Raw genomic sequence first — 12,743 nt, 5'->3', positions numbered from 1 at the left:
AAACTGTGAGATGCTGGCTCGTCTAGATGTTTCAGGTCGGCAGTCTTCGCATCCATATTATCTAAATCCTAATGTGTTGCAAAACATGTTACTCATACCGCTCCTCACCATAGCGTATATCCCATGTTGTCAAGTTTTTGACCTAGGATGTAGTGCTTCCACCAAATCAATTCCTTGAATTGAGAATGTTGGATGAACTCAGAATGGTGGATTTTTAATATGTGATCTTGCATGATTCATACTGTACGTATCAAAAAAAGAGAAGAAAATACAGTACTGTCTTGTTATGAAGGTTGCTTGGGAAATTCTTCCTAAATTTGTAAGCGATTAAACTTTCTTGAAGAGCAGGTTTTGCAAGGCAATAATCATGTTTTCACAACCCCAAAGACAATTTTTGACAGCGCTATCTTTTTGTTTTACATTAGCATTTATTTCAAAGGAACAGCTTTGCAGTGCAAGACTTATTTTTGCCATTAATTTATTTGAGCTCCAAAAGCTGTTGTTACATCAAAAGCCCTTCTTGGCATGAGAGAGTTTTTGTCATCTAGCAGGTTTTTGCATCAGCAGCAGCTGTTTCTGTTTTGCAGTTTTGCTTGTGTTTGTATAACGCTACAGTTTGTTTGTTTTTTCGAGGAAACCTGCTTATTCTGCAGTAAGACGGATTCCACCACAGTTCTTTTTATATTCTTTTTCTTACATGCCTAATTTTGAAGAGCATCCCAGGACGCTTACGCTCCGTTTAGTCCTTGGCTAACTGTGTAAAATGATCCAGCCTGGTCTCACCTAATGGCGTGTGAATAACACACCAATTTCCTTAAGTCATTTGACATGTTATTACTCTACATTTTTTGCTTTGCGTGTGTCATTTCAAGCCATGTCATTTCTCTGCTTACTAACCCCTAACCCTCCCCCAACCCTAACCCTAACCAAAATGGCGAAAAGCTCAAAATACGAAGAAATGACAAGCAAAATGTCCCTGAAAGTGCCGTGTTGTTTGAATGCAATCCAGTGAGATCATGTTGAATCTTCACATTGTACACACATAACAAATGTGTATGGTAGTTAAGTGTGAAGTTAACCCACATACCGCTTGAGCAGCACCAGCAATAATGTGACTTGAACACTAACATATTTCTTCTCTTTAAAGGACTATGTTGGTGTGTACATGTGGGTGTATGGTGTGAGAGCATTTACATGTGTGCACTGATGCATGCTATGCGTTTCACGTGGTTCTGTTTGTTTATAGATTCAATTTGATCTTAAAAATCACTGGATTTGACTTGTTTAATGTAATAAATCAGAAGGGCAATGACTGGCTCTTATTAAACATGATTAAATGATCCAGTGAGCTGAGTCTGAGTACCCAGCAAGCTCTTTGAATCAATACAAGCTTTGAAAACCACCTTTTGTTTGTGAAAACAAAGTCATGCTGATCCTAATTGGTTGAAGAATGAAACCAGGCAAAAAGATTCCAATAACAGTTTTTTTATTTTGACATGTGCTACAGGGTTTGGAGGATCATTTTGTGAAGTAAATTTAAATGAGTGCGAGTCAAAGCCATGCCAGAATGGGGGTATTTGTGTGGATGGCATTGACCTGTATCAGTGCTTCTGCTCAGAGGGTAAGTCGCAGTGCAATTACTGTAGTTCCCCCAATAGTTGAGATGATAAGATTATGTCTTTAATTCAGATCCTGGTTGGTTTTTAAGTGTATCACCATCTGGTTTCAGCCCTGGAGTTATGACCCCGGTTTAAATGGAAAAAAACATTCAGTCACGTCTGTCCTCTTCTCCATTCTGTTTTTTGGTGGTGTTTTTCTTATTCTATAAATGGTCAAACAGAGATGAAAAGACGTTTCCACTGCAGCTGCAGCTCAAATCAACAAGCGAGTACCTTCTTCCATTTGGTCCTAATGTTCAACAACCACACAAATAAAAACCAATCTTAGAAAGTATCCAAAAAAAAAAAAAAAGATATGAATGCAGCTACACCTCTTCGATAGACATTTTTTTCAAATCACACATACAGATTTTACTTGCACTAACTAGGTATATAAATCCCATATATAATTAATAATATGTATAAACTCAACCAGATCTCCTATTGCAGTTAATTGAGCACTAATACCAATTTCCATTCTTCTGATGGGACCAACTGTTAAAATAATTATGAGTTTGTTTTTAATCGTTTCAACAGCTGCAAGAGAAATTTGATCATTATCTATATTATCCACTCAAGAACTAATTAACGCACAAAATGGATTTGAAACATTATTCCTCAGACTCCTCTCCCCTTTAAAAAATAAACGTCTCCGTATATACAGACAATCAAATATCACATGTAATATTGATAAATTATAACTCCCAAATGCAGAGACCATTTCTAGCACATTACATTCAGTACAGACTATTTCTTATCTGTAGACTGGGTTTGGTTGAGTCTGTCTTGAACAAAAAAGCAGATAACTCCCTTCATGTAACAAGGATTTAACAGTTTTGGTACAGCTGGAGAGGATACTCGGTCCTTATCTCCTCCTCCGCCCAACTCCACGTCCTCGACTTGATACAGCCATATGCTATAGAGGGTTGAGAGCTAAAAGAGTTTCGTCCTAACCAAACACAACAATAATTTTTATTGCTGATTAGCACAACTTTAGCTGAAGAGCAGGAACTAAACAATGAACTCGGTAGTTGTAGTGTTCGTTTGGAATAAAATCTGTATACTCTCAACAGAACTTGTCTTGGAGCAAATGATGTTGATTGCTACCTTTTATTCATGATGATTTTTTTCACATTTCCTGGCTTGCAGTTCAATACCCGTAAGGTTAAGAAATATATTTCTTTTAAATTTCTCCGATTACATAAAATCATTCCTTCAGAAACTGTCACTTGCATCGTTTGAGTGAGAAGGAATAAATATCAGCAACTTTTCCGATAATTTTTTTTCGTCCAGTTGACATCTTACCTGTTAGACATACCTCTGATTAAACTTTAATTGTGGGTGAAGCCTGTTATGCATTTTTAATGAAGTCAGGATAATTGTCAAATTTTATGACATGGAGAGAGGTGGAAATTGGTTCCATGGTCAGTTTGAGAAATGATGAGAATTTGACCTGCACCGATGGTGCTGATAGCCAGGCATTAGTCATGGGCCTCCTGTAGCTGCAGTGTGTGGCAGTGCTAATGATAGTCATTTTGTAGCGTGACCATGCGGTGGAATATATTTATGGGGAACTAAAATGTCAGAAATTGACAGCACTCACTTTTACTTGATGACTTTAACCTTTTATTTTTAAAATATCAAATGTGCTGATATAACTAAGAATTAATCAGCACGAAAAAATATTAATCAGGCAGACACAATATGAAAAAAAATATAATTTATTTCCTCTAATACAGACGGTGGCGCAGTCTACTTTCCACCGTATGCACTTGTTTATTTGTGATGAACGTCCAGTGAAAAGTCATTTAAAAATTCACAACCGCAATACATTGCTTTTGGGTGTAATTTGATACAAAGTAGTATCATTTCTAGTCTGGTGTTTACTGACATTCACATGCCATCTCTGATGAGATTTACTCTTTTTTTTCTTCACACTAGGGTTTGGGGGGTTGAACTGTGAAATCAACTATGATGAATGTGTCCATGGATATTGCGCCAATAATTCCACATGTATTGACCTGGTTGCAGACTATGAGTGCATCTGTCCTTTGGGATTTGCTGGTGAGTCATCATTTTCATAGTTTAGACTTTAATGAATATAGTGCAGATTGATGACTCCTCAGCAGTGATAACCATCAAAGTGGTCCCATTGTCTAATGTAAGAGCTCATTCACCAATTTGAGGGTGACTGCTGCTGATTGAGTATAAAGATAGCTTTCTTTCTCTTCCTGTAGAAACTGAATATAGGACAAAGTAATTATCCAAAGATGATATATTGTGTGTATAGTGCTGTATATCTTTTATTAAATCCAGCACAGGGACATAAATGATTCAAGCTGACAAAATGCCAACCTGTATATTAATAATATTACTAATATATGTTCATTTTGTATCCATTTTTATATTTTAGTGTTATATGAATGTAACCTTCATGTAACCTCATCAGTTTTATTCAGAGTTTTTGTACTGTGACACTATAAACAGATTGAAAACTAGATTAAATAAAGTGTACTTGCCTTTTGCGGTGCTAGACACTCAGCAGTTATACAGTAGCATCACCCCTACCGGCTCAATTACCAAAAACACACATACCCAATCATGCTAGTTCATCATGTTAATGGCTGTTGCTCTCTGCAGTCAAACTCCTTTGAATGACAGGTTATTGATATGTGTCATTATGTTGGTGATGTGATCTTTATTTCTTAAATTGTGTTAATCTCAATTAACACAAACAAGTTCAACCCTTATTTACCTTTCAGGTAAGAATTGCTCCATATTTGTCTCTGCATGTGCATCAGATGTTGATTTCTGCAAAAATGGAGGAACCTGCTCCCACACCTTAGCTGGAGAAATACATTGTATTTGCCATCCAGGTATTAAACAAACATATTTATACAGTAGATTGTTAGTTAATTTCATAAGCTCCATCTTCGATATAAATCAAGTTTGGCGATTTAGTAATTTCTGCCGTAATTCCATCTAGAAATGTAGACATGCAATGTTGTAGTAATACTAATCTATATAATCATTGTAACCGCAGTGTGTCATGTGCTGCTCTATTTTTATTCTATATCAGTCCCTCTTGTAAATTCATCCCTTAATGCATGTGAAAACATATTAGTGTTTTTGATTATTGTGGTAACACAGTAAAAGCTTTTAACTCTGAATGAATTCCAATAGAAAGCGCATGTACACATCCACAAATTAGTTACAATTGGTGAAAAAAGCCACACACCACAGCTTTTTTTTCCCTTCAGGTTGTGTACTGATGCTGAAATCCCTCCATGGTTTTAGTGCTTCATGCTCTGGCTGGATAAAATATGTAAATCAGCAGGGAGGAAAAACACTGGCAATGACAGCATTACGTGGAATCACAATCCATGATGTCTGCCAGACGTGGGAAGGCAGGAGGATACTGTACACAGCACAGCACATCAATCACTTCTTTGATCCCACCTCTTACAGGATACCATGGCAATGACTGCTCCGCATCTGTGAACCAATGTGTGTCAAATCCTTGCGACCCTGAGGGGACTCTCCTGTGTGAGGAGCTGGCAAATACTTATAGATGTGTGTGTCAACATGGGTACACTGGGCCGCACTGCAAAACGCCTATAAACCACTGTGTTGATGGCCTGTGTCAACATGGTTCAGTGTGTGTGGATCTATCAAAAGGGTTCAAGTGTGATTGTTTACCAGGTAAGTTCAAAATCTAGCAGGGGCTTGTTTCAAATGGGGGAAATTCCTCAAATGAATCATGTAAAGACACCCTCTCAGTTTGATGCTTTCACTTGTTCAGCTTCCTTCTCAGTGGGAGTCTAATCTCTTTGGCCTTAAGCAACAACACATAACAGCCTTATGAAATGTGTAAGTCAGGGCTCAGTTCGTCAGTTTGTGAGCTGACTTCAAAGCAGCGATGATGCTGGGAATGTGTGTTTGCCCACTTAGGATCCAGTGGTCTTCTGTTTGCATTTTATCAAAGAAATTGTTTGTTATCAAAGGCATATACAGTTTTTACATAACATTTACTCTTAGTGTATATAACAGGGAGTACCGGATATTTTGGAGGAAATCATTAGATTGTATTAGTTAAAAAAGGAAATTAACTTTAGTTGCTGCACATTTTTTTTGCAGTAGTTCACAGGTAATTACTAGGTACATGTAATTAAGGTAACCATAGCTAAAAAGTATAAAGAAAATAGCATAGCATTTTTCAGTGACTGCCTAATTAAATAGTAAATACTTGCTAATTAGTGTACTTGTTAAAATGTTGTTTAATGGAGATATCAGGTTATTACTTTCCTAAATATACCTTTGTTGTTTTACCAATTTTAATAATTACCTACCAAGCTCTTTCTTAAGTTTTTGGTGGCTGTAATGGCCGATGTGAAATGCGGCATTACTGGAGAAGGTAAAACAGTCGAAAAGAACAGAGAAACAGGCAAATTATAAAAAGTTTCTGACTTAAGCAACTACACGTCATTCTTAGGATTACAAAAATTTCTAATTTTTTTTTAAAGACAATCATAAATTCCATCACTTACAATTAAAATAAATGTCAGTTTCAGCTTTGTGTTACATATGGATTTTATGTTTAAAGCTAGACTTTGGAATTGTCTCGTAAACAAAGTTACTGTGTGTTAGCATTCAGTATTTATTACAAAAAATATATTGTCTTGTTTAAGCCTAGCAAACATATTACACAAGTCCTCCCTCATAAAAAAATTACCAAAATCCATTTTTTGAATGTTTTAAAATCTGCATTGTTTACATCCATGTTTGCTAGCTAGCAGTCTTCTTCTTCTCTGTCTTTGTGGCTTTGGCAGGTACATTACTGCCACCCGCTGTTCAGCGGTGAAATTGTGAGAAAATGAAACATATATTGTGTAGCTCTCTTGAACATGTGTCCTTGTGCTGAAGATCAAAATGAAACAGGGACCCATTCACAAAAAAATTGCTCCATAGTTACTAGTGGTCAAAAACTCCATAATTAATTATTTCAGTCATTACTGTAATTACATTTTATAAATCACTTAGTATCACATCTGAATAATTTTGTTCAAAAGTGTTTGGCATGAATTCTCACATGGTTCGTGTATGTTTGTCAAGCAGCAAGGTTGTGTTTAAAGCAGGAATTAAAATTTGTTCATTAATTAATAATATACTATAATAGTACTAATGTACTAATAGTACATCTTATCATTTACTTGTGCATTAGAAGGAAAGGAAAGACCAAAAAAAAAAATCAACTAATAAAATTGTTATTTTGTTGTTTAATAATAATCATTAAAGACTAACTATGCGGTCATTACTAGAAATCTTTACTTGGCAGAGTTATTAACAGGGATAGCTGTGCTCCCTCTGCAGGTTTCACAGGACAGTTTTGTGACATAAACATTGATGATTGTGAAGAACAGCCGTGTGGAGTCCTGAGTATTTGTAAAGACACTCTGAATGGCTACAATTGCTTCTGTGCACCTGGATTTATTGGTAAGTGAAAGCCATTTGAAGTGTTTCTTTGTGAGTTAGAGTGACATGTTATTCACAGCAACAATACGTCAACATGTTGTGCGCCTCTCATACTTTCTCAGGAAATAACTGTGAGATTGAAGTGAATGAATGTCTCAGCCAGCCTTGCGGAAATGGAGGCTCCTGCATTGATGAGCTCAACTCATTCAGCTGCCAGTGTCCCCTAGGAGTCACAGGTACTTTATATGAATCTTACCATGGCTATGTTTGTTTGCACAACCTGCTATATGACAAATGATGAGTGAACTGCAAGTTCAGTGCAAGTCTTCATACCAATGCGTGTGGCAGGTTTGAAATCAGATCAAATCCAGATTTCATGTTGTTGCTACTGCATATGAGGGTCTGGCACACAAATGATTTAAGAGAATATGAAAATTAATTGATCTAAATTTAGAGAAAATATAGGCCTTATATAGTATACATCAATGATTTTCATGTAATGTAGTCTCATAAAATCTGACTTTTAGGGGCAGAACTTCAAATTTAGCTAAATTAAATATTTAACTGCAGCTCTTTAGGCGCCTCATACCTCAAGTGATCTGCATGCACTTTTGAAAAACTAACTGGGGTCAAATAATAATTAAAAAAATAATAACTCAATTAAAATGCAATGTGTCCATGTTTCATGTAATTTTATAAATTGCTGATTTTGCTGTCACAATGAAACTTTTCGACCAAGCTGTGTTCAGCACATATTGGCGTGAAATGCGTCTTTCAGGGTCTGCTTGGCCAAGTGATCACTGTCTATTTCAATGCCAATCAACTGCTACACATAAAGTATGGTATAACATCATATTCCATGACACACAGAACTTCTTGCTAATGCTACATGCATTATCGCTTAATGTGATGTTGAATTCTTTCAAATGTATGGGGATTGAAGTTAAGAGTTAAATCTTGAAAATGTACCTACTTGTATATCTATTAAACACGGATCAGATTAATTTGGAACACCGTTGGCTCTGATCAGACTTCAGGAAAAGCAAAGGGTGCAAGAGCTCTCTGCCCACAGCTGAACTGTGGAAATTATATTAAAGTACATAAACCTTTTCATGCCTGGAGCTGGATCCATCTAGTTTCAGTCTCTGAATTTAATGTTTTATAGTCATAGCTCTTGTTCTACTTCCCCTCAAACTACACGTGGGACTGTAGATGTATTGGCAAGAGGGAAAGTTATACTACACTCTGGCTGTCAATCTGCATGTTTTTGGGATTTATGGCAAGTGAAATGTTTGGTTACATTCCATTCAACCTTGATGCCCTATAAATTGTATAAATAATTACCACAGAATAATAAACATGGGTTTTAAGTTGGTTTTATTTTTGTGACATCATCCATTGATAATCAACAATAGTGATTTAAAAAAAAAAAGAAGTTATTTTATGAAATGTACGAAGTGAGACTCATGAGAAATGATTCATGAAAAAGATTTTGGTTGACCCTAGTTGTGCTTACCAGTAGTGAGTTTAAATATGTTGAGTTTATCTTTAGGGTAGGGCCAGAGCAGAGTTTATCCATGCGGGAGCCTGAATATCTCAGCCGAATTTCATAAAAGGTCATCACATAAAATTATGGAGAACAGGGGGTCACAAAATCGCAATCCTATGGGGACCATGAATATCTAGTCCAGCCATTTAATCTTAACATTTTGTGTACAAAGTTGCCTTACTTGCCTGAGCTCGGAGCTAGAAGAAGTTAATGAGGAAAATTTAGATAAAAGAAAAACTGAAAATAGTTATTCTCTGGGAGGCATTAATTTCTCTGGTTAATATCATGGCAATCTAAGGAAATGGAAGGAAAATCAACTCTTAAAAAAAAAGTAATGGAATCACCAAATTCTTATTCTGGGAATCATTCATCTCCATTCCAGATATCAAGGTAATCTGGCAAGCAGTTGGTTTTTTTGCACCTGACCAAAATAGACACAATAAAAAACACAATATAATGTGGAGGAGGTCATTCTAAGAGGACTTTGAATCAAGGTAAATGCTAAATGTGCGAAATAGTACAAAAATTTTTTTCTTTTGGCTTAGGTTGTAAACAGCTGATCTGCTTTCTATTTTCAGAGTGATATATATACACAATATAGAAATAAATATAAATCAGCTACACAGAGCATGCTGTTTGGACAGAAAGATGATACACTAATAATGTTGCTTTTTCAGAGGAAGTTGTATAGCTGTTAAAACTTGAATTTAAATCCTCTATTTGTTGAATATTCGAAACAAAATATCAGTGTCAAATTAATTTTGCCTGCGTTGCAAAATGTGCATGTGAAATATCTGGTTGACTTAATGTTTGTGACAGCTTTCTAAAATACTGCAACCAAAGGATTCAAAGTGTCACCAGTGATCAAATTTCAAATTCTACACGAAGAGGCTTTAAGTCAAATACAACGTATATTTTACTATGTGGAAGGAAAATTGAAAACTGACGGTGAGTCATAAAATGTGACCTTGTTAAATGTCATGTCTTTACAGGCGAGTTCTGTGAAGTCAACATAGATGAGTGCATATCCTCTCCCTGCCTCCACAATGCCACGTGTGTTGACTTTGTTCATGGCTATGGCTGTGTCTGTATGCCTGGCTTCACAGGTTAGTTCTGGTGAGGAGTATCTTTGTATTTTTTCACATAAACGAAATGCACACTGGATATGGAGCTTGCAATGAATATGAACCCATGTGGATGACATCCTTCGCATATTGGAAGATATGGAAATATCCAGTACCTAGTTTTGTATTGTATTCCAATACAAAAACAATGCAAAGCATGGTACCAAAAATGAGTCCGCACTTTTCAAAAGGTTTAACAATTATGAAACTTTAAAGTGTAAGGGTTTTTTTTTTTTTTTAACAAGACTACGGCTGTGCACCCACGCAGAGTAGGGATTTGAGCTAAATGCTAACATGGGCATGCTAACATGCTCACAATGCTAACTGGTGATTTTTAGTAGGTATGATATTTACTTTGGTCACCACTTTAGATTAGCATTTTAGCATGCTAAGATTTATGAATTGGCACTAGAAGCCTTATGTCAGATAACTAAGGACCACACTGCAGTGTCTACTTTATGCAATTGGCCATGTGTAATTTCTCTTGTTTGACAAAGGTGGAGTTAAACCTTACCTGCATTTGGAAAATGATTGCTTTACTTTCGTTCTTTGTTAGTCAGCAGTTAAAACAACACATCTAGACAATAACATCTTTATTCATAATTTATGTATTGCAGTACAACAGGTATGTTTTGAAGTAAAGTCAGTAGCCATCAGCAGCTCCTCAAAGTACAGTAGTGTAGAGACAGAAGAGTGTTTTAATACTGTTGCACAAGACCTGGCGTCTTGCAGAATAATTATTTCCCCGCATGTGGTGTTGTGATGCCACCTGTTTAAAAGTACATGAATAATGACTCTAGGTTAAAACAAAGAATGCATTTTCCACCCATAAAACTCAAACATAATAACACCATTTGAACTTTTTCTTAATAAGTTCTAATAATTACCACAGAGCATGAGTCACAGTGCATTACAAACAATAAAACTGGCTGCAGAGCTGAAGCTAATGACCACAGAGGAGCTGTTTTCTCAACTCATGTTCATGCTCAGATGAAAGGTTGTGGTTGTTCTTAGTTCTTAGTTCTTTAACAAGTCTGTAGTATGGACAACAGTACAAGCTGGCGTCTCTAAGACAGAAATGCCCGGCTTCTATATTGATTTAACTTACAGCACCTACAGTGATATGTTCGAACACTGATTCGTTTTTAACTGCCAAACATTCATGGCAGTGACCTTACGCTATAACATATTTATCAATCTGTGTTCTTCTTCTTTTCTGCTAAAGGTACAAAGTGTGAATTTGACACTGATGAGTGTGCTTCATCCCCCTGCAAGAATGGAGCCACTTGCATTGACCAGCCTGGTAATTACTTCTGCCAATGTGTGGCTCCATTTAAAGGTAATGAGCACTGAGGGAATGGGGACAAAAAGCAAAGCAAAGTTAATTAACTTCACATACTATCATTTTCACCTGTCTGAATTCACTTCACATGTCTGAACAAAATTAGTACATCTTCATTTGCTACCTGTAGTTACGTAAAGAAAACTTGAGTAATTAGTGAGACGTAAGCTGCGGTAGGTGCTTCTGCCCCACAGGTGACAACTTCTATCGTGTAGTAAGAGCTGGCGTCACTGTACGGCATTATCAGTGCATATCAATAGAAAAAAATAATGATGATTTTTACCAACAGTGAAAAAGATTCAGTGTCACTTTTTTTTTTTTTTTTAATTTTACAAGAGAGGAGGAGATGGTGAAAAGCTAAGACCTGATTTAATGTATGATCAATGTTTGTAGCCAGACCTATTTTCATCATTTAATTCTTGTCTTACCACAACCTTATGTATTTATTTATATATATATATAAAAGGCAGCTTTCAATTGGGTCATTGCAGCTAATAAGGGTGTTATGAGAGTGGAGTTATTCCATTTGATGTGAGGATCTAGGACATTACCTGCTGGAGTAGCCTTGATTTAGTATTTATATTTTGCAGGTTGGATAGGATAGGAATTTGTTACTATAATTGAAAATGTATTAAATTTGAATTTAATCAGCTGTTACTCTTTAACCACAGTGAGGTGAAAGTAGATTTAGGATTTTGCTGGTACTGCTCCACCTGTACCTGCATAAATAGATAATTAAAGATAAGAAAATTTAAATAATAATCGTAAAGATTTTTAATGATGTTATGATGTTGGCACAGCTTGTTTATGTCCCATATTGATAAATAGTAAATAGAAATAGAAATAGAGTAGAGAGACTACCACAAAATCTAAGGAACTGTAGGCAGATAAAATTCTGGTAGTTTGATTTCACAAGAGCACAAAAGTCTGCATTATTAATAAATGCGAAAAACATTCATCTAGGCAGACTCCTAGACACGCTCATCCTAACAAACCGAGAAAACCAGTCAAGAAGGACCTCGGTCAAAACCCAAGGACCCCTCTGACAGATCTAATGAGCTCGTTGGCTGCGAGATCTGCCTGGAAGGACAACAGTCAGGGCAGCACTACACAAATCTAGGCTTTACAGCAGAGTGGCCAAGAGGAAATGACTCCTGAACAAGGCACATGGAATTTACAAAAAGGCACTTCAAAGAGACACTGACAGCATAAGAAAAAAAGATTCAGAGCTCTGATGAAAATGAAAATGGAAGTCTTCAGCTGTAATTCAAAGGACTATAGAAAGTATGGTAAAAATGAGGCCCACTTGCTTACCCATGAAACTTTATTTCTACTGTAAGGGATGGTCGTGGCCCCTTTATGACGAGGTTGTGTTACATTGTCAGAGATAGAGGGAACTGTAAAGAAAACCAAATACAAATAAACTCTGACAGAGAATCTACCTCAGATTGCTGATGATCTGAGAGTCTATGACAATTTCTCTTTTATTATTCCTATACGCCAGCAACAACTGTGGCCGGTGGCATTATGTTTTCAGGTTGTCCGTCTGTCTATCCATCCATCCATCCTTCCATCCCATTCTCAGAAAAGGCCTTGAG

At 36.4% G+C, this 12,743-nt stretch overlaps 1 protein-coding gene across 8 annotated transcripts in view; it reads left to right on the top strand.

Moving 5' to 3' along the window:
* eys (eyes shut homolog) overlaps nt 1–12,743 on the top strand; it is a 149,227-nt gene that overhangs the window by 36,692 nt on the left and 99,792 nt on the right. For 5 of the 8 annotated variants that reach the window (XM_040139038.1, XM_040139046.1, XM_040139042.1 and 2 more), the window contains 8 exons: nt 1,508–1,621; nt 3,600–3,722; nt 4,421–4,534; nt 5,127–5,360; nt 7,029–7,151; nt 7,253–7,366; nt 9,672–9,785; nt 11,029–11,142. In XM_040139038.1, coding sequence (XP_039994972.1) covers nt 1,508–1,621; nt 3,600–3,722; nt 4,421–4,534; nt 5,127–5,360; nt 7,029–7,151; nt 7,253–7,366; nt 9,672–9,785; nt 11,029–11,142 — 1,050 coding nt within the window. The remainder of the gene's footprint in view (nt 1–1,507; nt 1,622–3,599; nt 3,723–4,420; nt 4,535–5,126; nt 5,361–7,028; nt 7,152–7,252; nt 7,367–9,671; nt 9,786–11,028; nt 11,143–12,743) is intronic. The other 3 variants (XM_040139039.1, XM_040139040.1, XM_040139041.1) reach the window with 3 other exon arrangements.

The sequence above is a fragment of the Xiphias gladius genome, chromosome 11 (assembly GCF_016859285.1).
Source record: "Xiphias gladius isolate SHS-SW01 ecotype Sanya breed wild chromosome 11, ASM1685928v1, whole genome shotgun sequence".
NCBI classification, from domain to species: Eukaryota; Metazoa; Chordata; class Actinopteri; order Istiophoriformes; family Xiphiidae; genus Xiphias; species Xiphias gladius.
Note: the sequence above shows the minus strand (reverse complement) of the source record. Positions and strands in the feature narration are given on the sequence as shown.